The sequence below is a fragment of the Lissotriton vulgaris genome, chromosome 5, assembly GCF_964263255.1.
Source record: "Lissotriton vulgaris chromosome 5, aLisVul1.2, whole genome shotgun sequence".
NCBI lineage: Eukaryota > Metazoa > Chordata > Amphibia > Caudata > Salamandridae > Lissotriton > Lissotriton vulgaris.
Genome location: NC_141693.1, coordinates 34,593,018 through 34,613,908, shown reverse-complemented (window position 1 = coordinate 34,613,908; position 20,891 = coordinate 34,593,018). Strand labels below are relative to the sequence as shown.

At 52.3% G+C, this 20,891-nt stretch overlaps 1 protein-coding gene across 2 annotated transcripts in view; it reads right to left on the bottom strand.

Annotated features, from left to right (window-relative positions):
- Positions 1–20,891, bottom strand: part of ABCF1 (ATP binding cassette subfamily F member 1) — a 370,902-nt gene that overhangs the window by 51,833 nt on the left and 298,178 nt on the right. For both annotated transcript variants that reach the window (XM_086920711.1, XM_086920713.1), the window contains one exon: positions 17,955–18,029. In XM_086920711.1, the coding sequence (XP_086776837.1) occupies positions 17,955–18,029 (75 nt within the window). The remainder of the gene's footprint in view (positions 1–17,954; positions 18,030–20,891) is intronic.

Here is a 20,891-nt window from a genome sequence, read left to right as displayed (position 1 = left end):
AGTTTCTGGGTGATATGGAGGCCTGCCAGCTTAACCAGTTGGTTGAGGGGCCTTCGCATCAGGCAGGCCATTTATTAGATCCGGTGTTCACGAACATTCAGGAAGCCTCTGTCTCCACTCCCGGTCCCCTTGGCTGGACGGATCACTTTCCGGTCTTTATTTCAATTCAGATCCCAGCTAGATGCAGGGAAAAGCCTCCACCTTTGCTGCGGAGGCGTCCCTGGAACAAGCTTGATAATGTAGCGTTTGAAGCTAGACTCCAAACCTCCTGCCCTACTTGGCCGAGCAACCTGGAAGAGGCCGACACAGCCTATAGGGAGTGGATAAAAGAATCACTCGACCATTTCATTCCGATGAAATGCTCAAGGCCCAAGCGGGGCCAAACTCACCCGTGGTACTCTGAGGCCCTTACAATAAAGAAAAAATAATGTAAGCAGTTGGAGCGTCTCTGGAGGAGGTCGTATGACCATCTGGCCAAAATTAACTTCAGAGTAGCTACTAAAGCCTACCATAAACTTATAAAATTGTCAAAAGCCAAATATTACACAGATCTGATCAACTCCAGTCCTAACCGCTCCAAAACCATCTTTGCCTTAGTAAAGGATCTGACTAAGATACCGGAGGGCTCAGGTAATTTAATTGTGTCCGACGTACAATGTGAAGAGTTGGCCTGTTTATTTGTAGACAAAGTCAAAGGGATCTATAACTCTCTAACCTCAGATGGACCCATTGCAAATCCTAACCCTATGGGTTCCATCGATCTGCCATTTTCACTACAATATCTACCACCTATTGAGCAAATTGAGATGGACTCCTTGATCAAAAGAGTAAAGTCAGGTTCCCCGGAAGATCCTGTCAAGCCGGAATTGTTTAGACTATTCCAGGACTCCATTTTGCGGGAAGGGCAGATGTTAATTAACAACTCACTTCAGTCGGCCACCATTCCCGCATCCTGGAAACATGCTAAAGTTGTTCCCCTTCTAAAAAAAAAAACGTCACTGGATCCCACCAGACCGGACGGCTTTAGACCCATCTCCTTGCTCCCCTATTTTTATTTTTTTTTAAAACCGTTTTTATTGCAGGAAGCATAATCCACTTCACATTTTTACAACATTTCTGGTCCACCGATGGTAGTGCGCCACTCTCCTCTCCCACTTATTGCGTACACAGCCAGTTAGCCCACAACCCGGAGGTCGGGCGGCGTCAGTCCGTGGATGCCCCTTCTTGACAACCTTTATATATGGAGTTCTGATAGCCGGAGTCCTACATCCCGCTTTTAACATTTTCGCCCTTACCACCCCTGTCGCCAACTATCCCTCAACCCCCCCCCCCCCCTCCCAGCCCCCCCTCTCCCAACTTTGTTTTCAAATCCAGCTCCCAGGCCTCCTTTAGTTTCACCAGGGGTTGCAGAGTCTCCCGCAACATCCTTGTGTAGAGGCACGTCACCGCTTTATACGTGCCGGCCGCCATCATTGTATATTGGCAAGCCATGGATGCGGTGGGCTCTTGGATCCCCGCCCCCCCAGTGCACCTGCATCTCCCGCGTTACAGCCGCATGCATTAAGTAGTCCCCTCTCGGGAGGTCAAAGCGATTCTGCAAGGTCTGTTAGGGAAGTAGTTCTCTGCTCTCATACAGATCTCCCAGCATTTGCAGCCCCGCATCCTCCCATCCCTGCAACCTCGACCAATCTCCGCCATGTGAAAGTGCCGTCACCATGCCCAGGGGTATTTCAGGTGCGTACAGGCGTCGTACCCCCGCCCGCTTCCGTGCTCGGTTCCAGCAAAGTCTGTACGTCTGCTCTTCCAGAGATAGGTCCCTGAGAGTCAGCTTCTGTTGCAGGGTAATGAATGCCAGCACATGCCGAGGGGTACCCTTCTCTCTCTCTTGCTCCGGCCCACGATACACTCGCGCCACCTCCTGCGTGAAGATCTGCAGTTGAGCTGCCAAATAGTAGAGCTCGAAATCAGGGACCGCAAGACCTCCCTCATCCTTCGGCCGGAGCATCGTGGCCAAAGCTATTCTACGCCTGCCCGTGCCCCAGAGGAAAGAGATCAGCAAAGACCTCAACTGCTGGAAGACCGATCTGGGTATTCAGATAGGCAGCGTGCGGAAGTAGTAAAGGAGACGCGGCAAAGCTATAATTTTTACCATGGATATGCGTCCCGTCACCGAAAGCGGGAGAGTAGCCCAAAAGGTTATACTGCCCCGCAGCGCTCGTATACATCGGCCCACATTCCCCTCGAGCAGGTCCGCCGCTTTATGATGTACGTGCACCCCCAGATATTTCAAACAGTCAGGTTCCCAGGCCAGCAGTGGCCGGGTAGCGGGTCTCGTTTCTCTGTGACGTAGTGGAAACAGGCAAGATTTAGTCCAGTTAACCTTTAGACCGGATAGCCTGCCAAACACCAAAAGTCTCTCCGCTCCCTCCAACGCCTCCTTCGCATTTTCTAGGAATAACAAGAGGTCGTCAGCATACAATGAAATAATTTGCGGGCTTCCCCGATAAGTCAAGCCCCCATAGAAGTGCCCTTTCCTGGCTTCCGCCGCAAAAGGTTCGATCGCCAGGGCAAATAACAGGGGGGAGAGTGAACATTCTTGTCTGGTGCCGCGGCACACCGGGTATTGGTGCGACACGAGGGAGCCCACCCGTGCACGTGCCATCGCAGAGGCGTACAACACTCTTGTCCAGCGTATATAGCCGCCTCCGAGGCCGAAGCGCTGCATAACCCTGTACAGGTATTCCCACTCCAAACTGTCAAATGCTTTTTCTATATCAAATCGACAGTACTACAGGTGTTTGCGCGTCAGGCCACGGCCCTCCCAGAAGGCGTATCAGTCGGCGTATATTGACAGTTGTGCTTCGGGTGGGAATAAATCCAGATTGGTCACTATGGACCAGTCCCGACATGTGCTGCAGTAGTCTGGTCGCCAGTATGTTGCTCAGTATTTTATAGTCAGTCGTCAGCATGGACAACGGCCTATAGGATGCTGGGTGTTTACTCTCTCTGCCCTGTTTCAACAATGGTATAATTAAGGCTTCACACATGGATTCAGGCAGTCTACCTCGAGCCGTTCCATTTCCACAGCCACCGCCTCCCTGGCCGCACATACCTTCTCCTGCAACTCTGGGTGAGTAGGGCGCTCTATTTCAGCGTCACGCAGAGTTTTCTCCGCTTTCTCTAGATCATCCAGCAAGGACCTGCGCGCTCCAGTGTATTGCCCAATACAGTGGCCTCTAATAACAATCTTAAAGGCGTCCCACTCCTTCGCTCTGGATGTCGCGGTGCCTTCGTTCGCCTCAAAGTAATGTGTTAACCTATCCCCCACCGCAGCTCGAAATACCAAGTCATCTAGTGTGTCCGGTCTCAGTTGCCACATCGGGACCCGCGAGGTCTCAGTCATCCAATTAAGGGTGAGCAGTAAGGGATTGTGATCAGAGAGCGTGCAAGATAAGTATTCCGAGTTCGCCACCAGTGGAAGCACCGGTGGGGAGCAAAAGAAGGTATCTAATCGGACATGGAGGTCGTGCAAACTGGAATAATAAGAGTAATCTCTCGCCATCGGGCGTTGCACCCGCCAGGCGTCCTGCAACTCCCAGCTCTCTTGCCATTCGAACCTACGCTTTGCCAGACGATGCACTGGGGACGTCCCCCGAGGTGGATGGGATCTGTCCAACGCAATGTCCGTCACGGAGTTAAAGTCCCCCCCACCCCATTACAACAGGGCCCGCCAAAAACCCCGCCAGTGCCCCGGACAGTTTTGTGAAGAAGGACAATTGGTCGGTATTAGGCGCATACACGCTGCATAGCACTATATCCTTGCCCCTCAGTTTTCCTTCCACCGCTACAAACCTGCCCTCTGGGTCTATTGTGTGCCTGACCACCTGGAAAGGGGTCCCCGCCCGTATCCAGACTAACGCGCCTCTGGCAAACGCAGAGTATGTAGTATTAAACAGTTGCCCCCTCCACCTCCTTTGCAGCGCAATACCCTCCTGCCTCGTTAAATGTGTTTCCTGCAGCAGCGCAATCTGCACCCCTCTCCTAAGTATGCATGTATTTTTATGCCTCCTTGCCATCGAATGCAGACCCCTCACATTTCAGGTTACACATTTCACAGGTCCAGTGCTAGCCATAGACCCATGTTGTAAGGTGAAATCCAGCAGTGATGCACATCCAGGCGCATAAGGTCGCACCCCCCCCCCCCCGCCCAGCCTCAACACAACAAACCCCCTTACCCCAACCATCCCGCCTCGAGCTCCCCCAACTACTCTCGGCTCCCTCCCCCCCAGAACAGGACCCAGCTTCGCGAAAGCAGCTCCCATCCAAACCTAATAGGGGCAATCGTATCCCCCCCCCAACAACCCAACTATACCGTAGTCTGCACCACGGTGGCCTTAGGGGCCTAAAAGAGCGTAGCTCGGTTCCGAAGGTGGGTAAGTCAGTCCCATCCCTCCACCCCGCAATCCCCCTCATTCAAAGCTGAACACCCATCCTGCTTTATTATGTCCTCCACCATCTGTCGGCCTCGACCCTCTCCAGGCACCTTCCGAAGTCAGGATTAATCGTATCCAGTATCATTCATCCATTAGCCCTCCCGACGTCTGTGGTGTTACTTCCGGGCCCTTGGCACTACTAAGGTCTGACTGGTCCGTTTCCGTGCCAGTGACATGGCCCTCCACGTCCGAGCTCCCACATGATCTAGTCCTCCCAGTTCCCGATAGATCCATCACTGCTTGTAGCGCCGCTTTCCTCTCACCTTCGGTCTGTGTTTCCGTCGGTTTTTGTGACCTTTGCCGGCGCTTCCAGAGCCTTTGCGATTTCCGGGTAGGCTGCTGAGTCCGCTCTTCTTCAGCTCTGTATCTCGCTCCGTCCGTACCAGCTTTGTACGTGTCCCACCACGCCCAGGCGTCCGCCGAAGTAAGGAAGAAGAGCTTTTTGTCATCCACCACCACTCTAAGTTTGGCAGGGAAAAGATTGAGTACGTTATGCCTTCCGTCCGGAGTTCTTTCTTGAGTGACAAAAACGAGGCGCGCAGCTTCCGAGTCTCGAATGTATAATCCGGGAACAGCGTTACCCTACTATTATCCACCTGGAAGGGGCCCACGTCCCTGGCCCTTTGCATGAGCCAGTCCCGGTCCTTGTACTGTAGCAGTTTTATCACCACTGGGCAGGGCTGTTGCCCCGGCTTTGGAGGTCGGGCCGGGACCCTGTGCGCCCGCTCCAGCATCTCCAGCGTGAAGAAAGGTGAGAGAACTTCTGGCACCACTTCCGACTTCAGCCAATGCTCCAGGAATCCCACCATGTCATTCCCTTCCTTTTGTTCCGGAAGGCCCACCAAGCGCACGTTGTTGCGCCTGCCACGATTTTCCGCATCCTCCGCTCTCCTCTCCAGGGCTTGTATGTGGTCAAGCGCGTCCACCAGCTGCCCTTCCATAGATTTGTGCTCGGGCACTATCTCCCGGAGTGTGTGTTCTGTACTTTTAACTCCTGTCTTTCAGTTTATCATGATCGGCCCGTAGAAGCCCCAGTCCCGTTGCCACCTTGGCGATATCTTGCTGCAGCGCCTCTTTCGTGGCCTGGATCGCTTCCAGGATGCAAGTTTGTAGCTGCTGCAGGTCAGCTGGGGCCTGTGGCGGTCCATCAGCCGCCCCGAGCCCGCGGGCTCCTCCACTTTCCCCTTGAGCTTCCCCATTTGAGCTGCTTGGAGGGGGGGAAATCCCGTCCCCACTGTCTTCTGGATAGGAGGGGCAGACAGGTCTGCACCGCAGGCACCTTGGGCGGTGCGCACTCTACCTCCTGGCGCCCCCAACGCTCCCCCAGCCACGGCTTACCAGCGTCCAGAAGCGTCAGTTAGAGCTGTCACCCCACCAGTGTGGTTGCGCCGTACTTTTCGGGCCGCCAGCAGGAGTGGGTCAATACTACTCCAAAACCACCAAGCCCCTCTGGAGTCAGTCAGCCCCGAATTGTCAGTATCACCTCCAGTGTCCCCCGCTAGTGGTCGCTCTTTCTGGATGTCCTCGACTCTTCGTGCGTTGTCTGCTCCCACTAGGGCCGCCACAGCGGTCAGGCCCTTGCTCCGGTTCACACCCCAGGGTGCCGCCGCCACCTAAAATTTCCAGCTCATCCGCTGCACAGCCCTGACCACCAGCCAGTTCGGAGAGTCTCGGCTCAATTCTGGGTTGCTTCCGAGCTCCTCAATCAGCCCCTTGACAAGCGTCTCATCCCTGAGCCGGGCCCGCTCCCACAGGGGATCACCGGTTGGTCCAGCGCGCTTTTCGGTCGCAGGTATGCAGGCAGCTCGGTCTCCCTCGGGGTCCTGTCGCCAACGTTGAGCTGTGCACCGCGAGCAGCTGGGCAGCTCCTGCATGCTTATCCTGGGGGCTCTGAGCCACCGGAACCGCAATCAGGCCCAGCACAGACCTAGGCTTAGGCTCCAGCCCTCACAGCGTGCCAGGGTAGGCCCCCGTGCCAGCAGCCACCACCCACTGTTCTCCGCCGCACCGCTCTTGGCCGGTACTGGCTCTCGACCCTCGGAGGGCGTGCTTCCCGGAGCCTCTGCTCCCTATGCAGCTCGCGGTAACGCCGGATGCCAGGCTCACCTCTGCTCAGGTCCGCTGGCACCTCCCTGCTCTGCCATCACGCGCCGAGTCTCACTCGGCCGCTGAACGCGGGGACGGCCGCCATCTTGCTCGCCGCGGTCTTTGTCCGTCTTGGATCCGGTCCTCCCCCGCTGCGGGACCGACGAACCTCACAGTCCACAGCTTGGAGGGAGGTCCGGGCAGTTTCAAGCGGGCCCACTGTAGTCTTGGGCCGTCGGTAGGAGAGCGCTGCACTCGGTCGTCATCAATTCCGGCTCCGAGCTCCGGCCGCCATATTGTCTCGGCGCACCCGGCCTGTCTTTGTTTCCTTTCCGAGCCAACAGGCACTGGAGACGCCTTAAACCCCGTGCCTGGGGGTCCGCCGCTGTTCCGGTGTCCTTCTCCGGTCAGATAATGCCGGTCAGGATGGATTTCGTGCAGTTTTCCAGGATAAAAGCGGGGGTCGGGTGCGGAGCTCCGGGCTCACGCCGCCTGTCCCCTCGGCATCCAAGCCACGCCCCTCCTCCTTGCTCCCCTATCTTACCAAGGTGATGGAGGCCCATGTAAATTCCATTTGACTACCTATTTGGAGTCGAATGGAGTTCTGGATGAATCTCAGAACGGATTTCGTGCTAAACATAGCACAGAGTCTGCTTTGCTAGCTGTTACGGAACATCTGAGGGAGGTGCAGGACCAGGGTGAGACATCTGCCCTGGTTCTGCTGGACTTGAGTGTGGCCTTTGACATGGTCTCCCACAGAATCCTGCTTGCGAGACTGTACTGTGGGAGATCGGAGTCAGGGAGAGAGCCTTGGAATGGTTCACGTCGTTTTTATCTGACCGCTCCTTCCAAGTGCACGCCCTGCCGTACTCATCCAGCACACCCCACCCTGGATTGTGGGGTCCCGCAGGGCTCTGCGCTCAGCCCCACATTGTTCAATGTGTATGTCCGCCCCCTGGCCATGCTGGCCCGGGATCATAATAGCAAATTACTGTCATATGCGGACGATACACAACTCATTTTCACCTTTTCTAAGAACACAGGGGCCAACCAAATCAAGTTCCAGGAAGATATCCTGGCTATATCGAATTGGTTGTCACAGAACTATCTCCAGTTAAACTCCTCTAAGACGGAGATACTTCTTATAGGTAAGGACATGCAGAAATGGGATGAACATTGGTGGCCCCCCACTTTGGGACTTCCTCCTCCTCCCAAAGAGGTTGTTAAAAACCTGGGTGTGATGTTGGACAATTCACTCTCTATGGAAATTCATGCTAAGAGTGGCAGGCACGTGCTATGGTCGACTACGCTCTCTTAAACCTATCCTCAGATTTTTTGAGCCCTGCATCCGTCAGATCATATTTCAGGCTTTAGTCTTATCCCATCTAGACTATTGCAATGCCCTCATGTTGGGCTCTAATCTGACGGTGATAAACAGGCTACAGAGAGCCCAGAATGCCACGGCTTGCATTTTATTTGCACTACCTAAAACATGCCATACCTCTCCTATTCTCCATCGGTTACACTGGTTGCCGGTTAAACAACGCATCCAGTTTAAAAGCTTATGTCTAACTTGTGAGAAGTTGGCCTGATATGCAGTGCTCACTATTCTAGTGATCACTATGCATCAGTCCAAACGACCCTTATGGTGATTGGTTGTAAGTAAACCTTAGACCAGCTATCCTAGTAGCGTGGATACGAGCAGTCTTCGGGCTAAACTCTAGAGGGCGTGTTAAGCCAGCTGTTATACCATCACATATACCCCTTGAACACCAAGTGAAAGGACACCACACAAGTGTTATGAAAATAAACAGTGTATTTATTAGAATCACAACAGCCCTGTACTCTTTATGAGGACAGGGTACTAAGCACACAACAAAACTCTTAGGAAAATACTTCAAGTGCACAATCTACACAAATGCCCGAGGGCACGGAAAGTTAGTGTTCTCGGGCGGACCCGATAAGGTAAGTCGGAACGACAGTGACTCTGGACCCTTAGAAAATGAGGCTATGCGGGCACCGAAATGCCGAAGTTACCTAGCCCAGGGGCTGCGGCTGCATAAGTCTTTTACAGACGTCGGGAGTCCTCACTGACTAACCAGGAGCCGGAAGGAAGGAGTTGCTGGCCGGCGACCAGGGAAGATAGTTCGTAGAGATCCAAGCCTGGATCAGAGATGGATGATACCTGAAAGCAGAGGGGACCAAGTTCGTAACTACTAGCCAGTAGTCAGAGGGTACCAGGAGGGCACCGGATGATCGTCACCTCGACTAGGTGAGTGGGCGACGCTGGGCTCTGCAGTCTCACGGACCAGGAGGCGTTGTCGGCGACCAGGATGGAGGTGCGAGCTGTCCCACGAAGGTTGATGCTGTCGGCGTCGCTGGGCCCAGGATTGGGGCAACAAGCCTTGGCAGATTTCAGGGCCACGTGGTGGGCCTAAAATGGCGTCTTGAGTGGACCAGGAGGGTCCGGGGTGCTCCTCTTTCAAAAGAGAGCAAAGGCCAGTCTGGAGCAACCAGACCAGCAGCGTTGTTGTCGGGCGTCGAGGAGGCCACAAGCCAGCGGGCTAGTAGCCAGACAACGTGGTGAGCAGCAAAAAGCAGAAGGGCCCCACGCAGATCGTGGAGATGCTGGGAGGCTGCACTTCGGTGCTGGAGCTGCTTAGGGTCGGGGCTTCTCGGACCCCAGAGCACTCACCAGAGGATCCCTCGGTGGTCGTGCTGGTTTAGAAATCGTGCAGGTTCTGAGGATGGCCGGTCCCTCGAGGTCTCGTCGCACCCACGGATCTCAGCTGAGCTGACGATGTGGGTAGAGGTCAGAGGTGCCAGGGAAGCCGGTTCTCGTCGAGCTGGGCAGTCGGATTCCGGAGGAAGGACGTGCAGCAAACCGCAGAGTTCTTAGATGGTGCCTGCGGATGCAGGGTGACTACTCCTTAGCCACAAGGGAGAAATCTTGAGAAGAGTCGAGAGTTCCTTTAGTAGAAAGTAGTTTCTTGATTCAAAGATGATCTAATTTGGAAGGGTCCCCGCTCCTGCCTTTATCCTAAAGAAAGGGGTGGGTACGCAACTAGGTCCTGCCCTAGGGGTGGGACCAGAAAGGGGGGTGGTTACACCCCTCTCCCATGCCGGACTTTCCCCAGGTCAGGGGCTGGGGTGCCCCTGGAACTGGTTCTAGCCGGCAGATGCGTAGTGAGCACCGGGATGCCACTCCGCAGTCACCTTCCTGTAAAGCCCTGCCTACCCAGGATACACAAAACCCTGTCTGGGATGGTGCGAGCACCGCCCCTGACAGGAAACCCTTTGTCCAAGCTCTCCTCGCTGGAAGGACTCCCAGCAGCAGGAGGTCAGACTCGTGTCTGTGGTGGCAGCATCCATTTTGTGGAGCTGAGGCTTCGTTTAACTTTAACCGGGGTTCACAGTTACATACATGTCGTGTCCCTCTAGAAGGGTGGAATGCTAACCCCGTCGCCAGCATTGGTGAGGGGTCAGTATCCCGATTCGTATGACACCTTACTCGACATGTCTTGATAACGCGATACCGGAGTTAGCAATATGGTACGCGTTATCATGGAACAGCCATTGAGACTTGGTTCCGCAAGCTGCAACCGGGCTCGGCTCGTGCCAGAGCCCAATTCACACGATTCCACGCACTCTGCCTTCAGGATTGTCAAGGCCTGCCATAGGAGTGGCTGATAGGAATCCGGGTGTCCATTTGAGGGTTAGATATAGGTATACTATATCTAAAGCAAAGGGCGAGTACGCCACGTTGCCCCAGCTGTCGTGCAGCCAGTTGTGTCAGATTTAGATGCCCATCCAGGGGTGGCATAATACATGCTTCAGCCCCTGGTAGGCCCTGGGTACACCGATGCCCTGAGTTACAGGGTCTGGCAAGGTGGCTCAGTTCCAATTGGGTAATGCACCTAAGGCACACATATCAATTTAGCGAGAGAACAGCTAGGCTGTGGGTCGGATTGGCAGGCCCACAGCCAGAGAAAGTCGTAAACCAGTGAAACAAAAGCAAAAAATCTGGGTGATCATAGGATTGCAGACCCTACTCTCCTACATAACTCACAAAATTTTGTATAGCACTGCCCCTCAAACCTTGCAGGGACTCTGTTCCTTCTATGTCCCCACACGTGCCCTTCGATCGGCAGATCTATCTCTGGCACGCACGACTAAGATCCGAAGGAGCAGAGCTGGTGGTCGCTCTTTCAGGCATTTGGCGCCGAAGCTGTGGAATTCGATCCCTTTCGGGGCTCGGACCACTTCTAACCACCTGCTGTTCCGTAAACAGATTACAACTTGGCTGTTCTCTTCCATTTAACTTCACTTTCATCTGTTGCGTCGCACTGTTCTTTGGCATGTTCGCAGCGCTGGGACGCCCCATTGCTGGGGTAGCCATGCGCTATATAAGCAGACTTAACATAACATAACAATAGATGACAAATCGTTTCCACTTCGCCGCATAGCATGCTCTGGTTGTAGGTCTTCTTGCCTCCTTGATAATATTCATACAGTCGGGAGGCAAGTTTAGGTAACCAAACTATGACCTCAGGAGCCAGATTGCAAGGTTCAACTGTTGCGGATCTGGGTGCTGAATGTCGCCATGGCTCTGCGTTAAAAGACTGGGTGTTAATCGCAGCCTTTGATGAGGCACCACGGAAAGTTCTAGGAACGTGGTGTACCATGGTTGCCTCGCCCACGTTGGAGCAACTAGGATGAGTGTCATTGAGTGTTGTCGCAGTTTGCGTGCCACTAGTGGTATGAGCGGGGCTGGGGGAAAAGCGTACTCAAACTTGCCTGACCAGTTCATCCATATCGCATTGCCCTGAGACTGCGGATGTGGAAACCTGGCGGCGAAGCTTTGGCATTTTGCGTTTTCCCTTGTGGCGAACAGGTCTATTTCTGGGTGACCCCACCTCTGGAAGTACGGTTGCAGCACTGAGGGATGTATCTCCCACTCGTGCATCTGGTGGCTGTGTCTGCTGAGCAGGTCCACCATCTGGTTGTCCCTGCCCGGGAGGTGTTCCGCCATGAGGAAGATGTTTCTCTGAATGGCCCACTTCCACATGCTTTCCGCTAGATGGGACAACTGTGGAGAGTGTGTCCCCCCCGCTTCTCTATGTAGTACATGTTGTCCGGCCGGATTAACACGACTTTGTTGCACAAGTGTACCTTGAAAGCCTTCAGTGCCATAAAGATTGCCATCAGTTCCAGCAGGTTGATGTGCATCCTTTTTTGCTGTGTTGTCCGTAGTCCCTGCACCGTGTAATGGAGGACAAGAGCTCCCCATCCTAGGAGAGATGCGTCCGTCGTCAGCACTATTTGGAACGGTCGTCCATTGCAATGGTTTTGTGGGTTCCACCAATGCAGAGAGCTGTATGCACGACCGGGCACCAACACTAGGTCTTTTAATTGTCCCTGAGCCTGGTTCCACTCATGTTCTAAGCACTCCTGAAGCGGACGCATGTGTAGTCTTGCGTGAGGGACTATGAAGATGCAGGAGGCCATCATGCCTATCAACTGCATAAACATCCGTACTGTGAGCGAGTGTTGGGGTCTGAATGAGTAACAGAATGCTGTTGATTCTTGCCGAGGTTGGCTGTGCCTTTGCTGCTAGAGTGTCTATTGTCGCTCCTAGGTACTGTTGTACGTGGGCGGGCTGAAGATGAGACTTTGGGTATTTTAATGAGAATCCGAGGCTGTGTAGGAGGTGAATAGTGCGGGACACATGACTGGCACATCGCTGGGCTGACTTTGCTTGGATGAGCCAGTCGTCCAGATAGGGGAAGACGTGAATATGGTTTCTCCTTAGGTGTGCAGCCACTGTCGCTAGGCACTTGGTAAACACCCTGTGGGCTGTTGTCACCCCGAAAGGCAATACCTTGAACTGGTAGTGCTGATATTGGATGGTAAACCTGAGATACTTCCTGTGTGCTGGATGTATTGGTATGTGGAAATACGCATCCTTTAGGTTTAGTGTTGCGAGGAAGTCTCCCTGACTGAGTAATGGTAGGACCTGCTGTAAAGTGAGCATGTGGAAGTGTTCTGACAAGACGTATTGGTTTAGGGGCCTGAGGTCTAGTATTGGCCTGAAAGACCCGTCCTTTTTGGGGATTAAGAAGTACAGAGAGTACACCCCTGTACCCTGTTCCTGTATGGGGACTGCTGGAAGGGGGCAACCTCAGGGGTCAGGATTGCTCTCCTAACCACCCGAGACCCTCCTCTCCCACAATTCCTGCCGAGTCTTATCGAGGGAGGGTCCCCACCGGGGAGGACCGATCGCACACACTGTCGGCACACCACACTTACGAACAGACACCACACCGTGAATCTTTATCAAGTATGAACTTTATCAAAGGTAAGAAGGTAGCAATATACAGCGATCAAGGGATCGTGAAAGTCTCGCAACACAAGGGAACGGGGAAGCGGGACAGTCTCAAGGGCCGGCCAGTACGTGGCGTACCCTGCGCACAGTTCGCAATCCTCGAACTGGGGGGTACGGAGGCGGGCGTTGGTACTTGCTGTCTTACTCGCTTCAGTTCGAGGTAGTCGTGATGGTAGCGTCGAAGGTCCAGCCGGACCCGGGGGCTCCTCAAGCCACGACGAGGTCAGCAGGGCTCGATCCGGAGGGCACCGCAGTGTTCGTAGTACAGGAGGAGCCGCGACAGCGTCAGCAGGGCTCAAGATGGTAGCAAAAGTCTCTTGTTCTCAAGAGTGGGCCGCGATGAGGTCAGCAGGGCCCGAGGGTTCAAGTCTTTCTCTTCGAGGAAGAGCCGCGACAGCGTCAGCAGGGCTCGGTGGGTCAGAGTCTGTTCTCCTCAAGGTCAGCCGCGATCAGATCAGCAGGGCTATCTTGTCCAGGATACAACTGCCGGCTGGGTGTGAGGCACGCTGTCTTATAGTTCTGAGGCCCCTTGATGTCCGGACCCTCATAGGCAGGGGGCCGGTGGTCCGAGGCCAGGCGGCCGATTGTCTGGGCGGCTGGTTCTTTGATGTTTTGGACCGTGCGTCCAGGGATTCCCAGACGCCCATCAAGGTTTGGAGCCAGCTCGCTAGGAGGCCAAAGGTGTGATCGAAACCAACCCCCAGGGATAGTTCAGAGGTGTGAGGGGAACCAGTTTCCCGGGAGGAGGCTGGAGGTGTGACTGAAGTCTTTGTTTTGGGTACTTGGTGGGTCTTTCACCCCCCGGGCGGGTCCGGGCGCACCGGACGCGCAAGCCTGTCTGCAGCCAGGGTCGGCCACGAGCTGCCGAAAGGGAAGAAGGCGGCTGCCCGGTGTGGCCAAACATGGAGTCGGATGGTCACGTGCACGGGGGCAGGCACGCGGTCTGGAGATCGGCTCAGGTCTGGTGTAGAGGGGTCGGATAAAGTTCTGGGCGGGCTGGGGTCAGGTCCACCAGTAGTTCTTGGGTTGCGGGGATCAGAGAGGACCACGCCACGAGGCCGGGTCCAACAGGGACGAGTTCTATGGCCGCTTTTTGCAGCATGCTGATTACTTCCTACTGCAATAAGTCTATGTGCTCTGTGGACATAGGACGGTGTTTTGGGGGTATGTTGGGTGGAGTTGAGGTTAGCTCTAGACAATAGCCGTACTGAATAAGTTCTCACCCACCTGTCTGTGGTAATGCTTTCCCAGAATGGCAGGAACTGTTGTAATCTGCCCCAGACAGGTGTTATATGGTCCAGGGGCAGCGACAAGGCGTCACTGTTTAGTATTGGCGGAGGACCTGGTGTTGTTATTCCCTCGTCCTCTGCCTTTACTGCTGTTGCCACGGTATCCACCTCTGCTTGTTTTATTATAGGTGGTTTGCGTGTTCCCTTTATAGTATTGAGTCTGCTGGGACGCCTGGCCTCTTGTAGCTCCTCTGTTACTGGAGCGACAAAAGAAACCTCCTCTGAATTGTTGGGACTGCAAGGCCCCCATAGATTTGGCTGTCTGTGTCTTTTTTAATCTTTTCTAAGATTGTGTCCACATCAGCACCAAATAAAAAATCAGGGTTTACAGCCTGATTTAGTAGTGTGGTTTGAATCTCTGGTTTGAACCCTGAGATGGGCAACCAAGCATGCCTTCTAAGCATGACACTTGTGTTGATGGCTCTGGCTGCAGTGTCAGCTACGTCCAGCGGGCATTTAATGGATGCGTTGGAAATCAGTTTCCCTTCTTGTATTAGTGTTTCTGCTCCTTCCTTGTAGGCATCAGGCAAATGTTGTAGCAGTTGCTCTAATGTGTTATAATGTGCCCTATCGTATCTGGCTAATAGGGCCTGTGTGTTGGAAATTCTCCAGATGTTAGCTGCTTGAGCAGCCTCCCTTTTCCCAGAGGCTTCTAATACTTTAGACTCCTTGTCTGGAGGAGGAGCATCACCAGAAGTTTGCGAGTTGGCAAGTTTACGAGCATTGGCTACCACCAAAGAGTCCAACGGCAGCTGTCCCTTAATGTATGTAGGGTCCACAGGCGCCGGTCTGTATTTTCTTTCGATTCTGGGGTTAACAACCCTCGATCTTGTGGTTTCCTTGAAAATGTCTCCTGCGTGTTTGAGGACACCCTTTAACATTGGCAATGTTTTAACTGATTTCTCTGAAGTGTCGAAAGTGTCAAACAAGAACTCCTCTTCAATTGGGTCAGCATGCATGTCCACATCATGATTATGTGCTGCCCTCTCTATTAAAGCGCTAAACGCTGCTGTATCCTCTGTTGGCGAAGTATTAACAGGGTAAGAAGGAGTATCAGGAATAGTTTGTGACTCCCCCTGGTCAATAGGGTCTGTCCAGGCTTGAGTCTGGTCATCTTGATCATTGTGTGCAGGGTAATTATATTGTTCATCATAGTTATACCCCATATCCTCATTAGAGCGTGTGGGTGAGTAAGCAGCAGTGTCCTGGCCATGGTACCTTTCAGTTTCAAAATGGACAGGTGAGGTTGAAGAATCTTTTTTCCCTTTTAGTGGAATTTTATATGATTCCAGAGGATTTTCCGACCTGATCTTTCTTTGATAAATAGTAAGTCTGCCGGTTTCTGCGTCGATATGGAGCTTTGACTGATCATCATAGGAGGGCTCCTGGTACATAACGTCCTCTTCTAGAGGATGACTCCTTTTTCCAAGTGACACAGTCTTGGGTGGTTCGAACCCTGTTTTCGGATCGATCGCCTTAGGCCGAGCTGTCGGGGGCAGTCCGAATTTGATCGGCGGCTTCGGGCCGGCGTCGATATCGGACCGACGGACTTCGTCCTGTCGTCATGCTTTTGGCCTTGCGTTGACTTCGGTGCTTGTTGCGTCGGAGGTGCACTCTTTTCCTCGATTCGACTTGCTCCTTCGAGGCGCCTTTGGGTTTTGGCTCGAGGGCTTTGACGAGCTGTGGTTTTTCGACTCGGTGCCTCGGTTCGAGAGCCTTCAGAGACTCGAGTCCCTTGTTTGTGTCGCTGTCCGTCGACGCCGACCTCGTCGGTTCGACGTACTTCGCTTTAGCGATAGACTTTAGCGCACCAATCTTCGGCTTAACACCTTTTGTGGTTGACCCCGCAGGGTCGTCGACACTTCCTTTCGACGTCGAATCCCATGTGTTCGAACGCTTTGATCCGAAGACTGTCTTCAGCAGTTTCGGTTTCGTTTTTGACTCAATAGGTTTCGCTTTCTGTAGTGCGACCAATGGCTCGTGTGATATATTCTTAGCCGGGCCGAGACGCGAGGCTATAGAAATTTTGACATGATCTTGGCTAAGGCCTTTCGGCGATGCCTCGACCTGAGCCTTTGAAAGTTTTTGAGTGTCTTGTTTGGGCCCAGTACCCACTGCCGGGCCTGGTTCATCACTCGAGTCATCTCCGACGGCCCCGATGGGGGACACGTCGTCCCTTACCTCATCAACGTTTTCATCTTCATCGACATGTTCATCGTCGTCTTCATAGTAGTTGGAGTCGTGCTCCGAACCTGGATCCGACTGCTGTTCTGGATCCTCAGTCTCGATGACCTCATCGTCGTCTTCATCAAAGATATTCACCGGGTCGGGCGCTGGCTTAGTCATCGTTTGCCTAGCTGCATGTCGGAGCCTTAGCGTCTTCTTTGAGCGGAACCGAGCACAAGCTAGACAGTTGTCCTCGTTGTGGTCTGGTGAAAATCACTTGTTGCACACCAGATGTACATCGATGTGCGGGTATTTAGAGTTACAAAGGGGGCATCGTTTGAACGGGCTCCGTTCCATCGACGATCGGGCCTCTGGTGTCGAAAAGGCCATGCGGCTCTCTTTGACGTCCTGCTTAGAAAAGAACTGGAACAAGAACTCGGCACCGATCGAAATAACAATACCGATGACCCCGAAGGCCTTTTGGCCTTGTAGAAAACTTTCCGAACTTGAGTAAAGAAAAGTACAGCCGAACCCAATGGCGGAAAAAAACAATCTGAGGATGGAGAGGATGCCCATGCGCACTGTAGTCCAGGGGAGGAGCCACCTATCTCGTGATACTTCAAAGACTCTTCCAGGACAGCAATCTGCAATCATCCGGACCCAACACTAGGCGGCGATCTATGCACAAGATGTGAATTCAGCAGCCCACATGCCTCGAACATAACTTTCCGGGTAAAATATAAAAAGTACAAAACATTAAAAAGTGCAACATGTCCTGAGGAGACTCTCCGTTGCAGCTACAGGGCATGAGGCACTGGGCTCTATGGGAACCTTGTGGTGTGCTAGTAAGTAGTGAAAGAGGTCGAGCCGAAACCTTGTCAGTAAGAAACAGTCGTGAATACTTTTAAGCCCTAAAAGGTAGGCCTCAGTAGAAGGCACAGTTTTCAGTATGGCATACTTTCGCGTACAAGGCTTACACAGCTCTTTACCCTCTCTATCACAATGACATGTTCTTAAATAAACCTCCATGGCCGAAACACGGTCCCTTTTTTGAATCCCCTCAGGGTTCGTGTAAATATCTGCTCTTCATAGCCTGGCGAGGCCAACTCTTATGTACTGGAGCCAGCAAATATGCAAAGCATGATCAAGAGAAACATAATCCCATATCACATCTTTACTAAGTGTATTCTGTTGCTTAGACCAAATCTTGAGCCAAAGGGAGGAAGTCCAAATCACCAGCAAGAAAAGACATACCCAATTCCTCAAGGACAGCATACGATGGCATACCTTGCGGGACAGAGAGAACTCTTCGCAAGAATGAGTTTCAGTGCTCTGCAGGGCCCCAAGCTCGGTGTGACCCCATATCTCGCTCCCGTATCTAACCTTTAAGATACATTTTGCCTGGCAAATCTTCAGGAGGGCTTATAGGTAACTCAACCACATAGGCTCATACTCTCTCAAGGTTCTTCCACTATACCATAGAGGATGTTTCTGCCTTCACATACCTTCACTTCAAACAGACAGAAAGGTACTCACTTCTAGACTCCATGTCTATACCGAATTCCAAATTCTTGAAAAGTAACTTCTGACTCTCGTAGCCAAAGTCAACACCTGTCAAAGAGGAAAAGAGTTTTACAAAAAATGTAACTGAGGAGAAATATTACATCTTCAGGGCAAAACATGGCAAGAGTAAGTTCATAACCTCAGTGTAACACAAGGGACAGCTTAGGGGTCCAAGATCTGTGCATCTGATGTTCATAGGGGAGGGCAAACAGAAATAGTAAACTACCTTAGTAAAGCTAGTTTCGGGTGATACTCTACCTAAAGCTCAAATTATTCCCCTTTTAAATGTCCTAGTCACTTAACTGGCTCCGGAACCTTTTCCCCAAGTGTCTTCGATATAGGGAAGGGGCACTGGCCCCACATCAGAGCTGGAAACAGTGCCCCTGTGATGTTACTGAAGCCATAAAGTGCTGAGCCCACATCCTGCTATCAGTTTCTCCAACCATTGTTTCTAAGTCAACGAGGAAGGAGGACGAGAAAGACAAATGAAGACGTGCAGTGCAGCAAGACCATATGGAACCGGACTACCAAGGTTAATGACCATCCTTCAAGATGGGGAGGCGGGTGGGATCAGTGAGGCATCTGGAGACCGAATAGAGTATCCAACAGAATTACAAAAGGAAAGAAATCTTTTCTTCTCGGGGCACTTCTATCAGCAGATTCTTCACCTTTTGAATAGATTTCAAAACAGTACATGAGCTGGAGGAGGGTGGAAGAACACATTTTTTAAGGCAGAAAAGAAGCGGGTAGTTAGCATTTTTTTGTTTTAGGTGGAGGAAAAGAAAGAAATAATGAAGCAAAACAATGACAGTGAAGTGCACTTACTCGTTGGTTAGGAAGAACGGGGGTGCAGAGGAAGATTAGAGGGTTTGAACCAAAGGGCGGGGGCGAACACAGTGACGCAGATGCCGACAGGCGGCTCATGTGGTCAAACTGAGAAAGCTTTTAGAGTATATTAGTTTGTTTTCTAGCAGCTGTGATCTTCCAACAAAGAATTCTTTGAGCAAGTGCCAGACAAACAACCCACCCTACATAGAACCAGTCATCGTAGCGCCGCCATATTTGAAGAGAACATCTCCACACAAAACATGCTTGCGGCCAAGCTGAACAAAGCCTTTGAGCCTCAAGCTGAGGTATTCACACCAAGTTATCGCACTTCCAGTTAAAAAAAAACAAACAAAAAAAACACTTTCACGCAATAACATACCCCCCAGAAAAAGAGAAACTATGTCCTGTCGCCTCGCCCCACCCCGTACACTATTGCGGTTAGCCTCCTTCCCAAACAGCCTGACTCCCCTGCAGGGATCATAGAGCCTTTTGTTATGAACGGGTGACTGCGCGGCTGTTCCCCGGGCTGCAAAGCCCCTCTGCTATTCATTACTCCCCACACACCCTGCCCAAGTCAATTGCTGAGAGCCGATCCGAGCCCCCGCCCTGTGATGTAGGTTGCTTGCCACGTACATTGTTGTTTTTTTCTTTTTGAAGTTGTTTTTTATATAGCGCAAACTTGACCCGCAGATATTGGGGCGCTCTATGTGATCATCAGTTGCGTTGCAGACACATTCATTTTTAGACACGGAGCGATTTGTCCAGCTTCACAGGATGTTGAGCCTCGCGCCGGGACACGGACCCGGTACCTCGGCTCCAAAGTCGGCCGCTTTAGCTGATAACACCTTTATTAAAAGCCTCTGCTAGTGACGCTAGAAACTAGTGCGGGAAACTATCCGGAAGCGCTTCGAGCTCACATTCGTGATTTGGAGGAGCTGCATTAATAGGAATTTAAAACAAGCATTTGTAATGCAATAGGTCTCGCATTAGGAACGTTTGAGCTATTGGTCTTGTAAATGACTTTTTTTATTTATGTGTTGGTTTTCAAAATAGCTAAATTAATAGCTTTGTCATTTACAATGCCCATAGTTATAACTTTCGCAAATGTGACACCTATAACCTGGGGTTGCCTTGAGTGATGCTGTGGTGGTGCCGAGTGATGCTGTGGTGGTGCTGAGTGATGCTGTGGTGGTGCTGAGTGGTGCTGTGGTGGTGCTGTGGTGGTGCTGAGTGATAATGTGGTGGTGCCGAGTGATGCTGGGGAAGCGCTAAGTGATGATGTGGTGCTGTGGTGCCGCTGAGTGGTGCGGTGGTGGTGGTGATGCTGTGGTGGTGCTGAGTGGTGCTGTAGTGGTGCTGTGGTGCTGCTGAGTAGTGCTGAGTGGTGCTGGGTGTAGGAGACTAGGGTCTGCAATCCTATGATCACCCCAGATTTTTGCTTTTTGCTTCACTGGTTTACGACTTTCCCTGGCTGTGGGCCTGCTAATCAGACCCACAGCCTAGCTGTTCTCTCTATTCCAAATTGTACCCAGGTACTGAATTGGCACTGGGCCCTCTCTTGTGTCCCTGTAACCAGGGCAGAGGTGTACCCAGAGGTCTCCCAGGGGCTGCAGCATGCATTATGCCACCCCTGGGTTGACTAACTAAACAGACACAACTGGCTGCTTGACAGCTGGAGCAAGGTGGTGTACATACCCTTTGCTTTAGATATAGTATTCCTATATGTAACCCTAAAATGGACACGTGTATTCCTATCAGTCACTCCTATGGCAGGCCTTATCAATCCTGAAGGCAGAGTGCTTGGAATCATGTGAAATGGTGCTCTGGCATGAGCTGAGCCTGTTTGCAGCTTGCGGAACCAAGTCCTAATAGCTGTTCCATGATAACGCTATACCACATACTCTTAAGTGCATTATGTACCTCGCGGTCATATGCAAACTTTGGTGTAACATTATCAAAACATGTCGAGTACGGTGTCATACGAATTGGAATACTAACCCCTCGCCAATTCTGGCGACGGGGTTAGCATTCCACCCTTCTAGAGGGACACGACATGTATGTAACTGTGAACCCCGGTTAAAG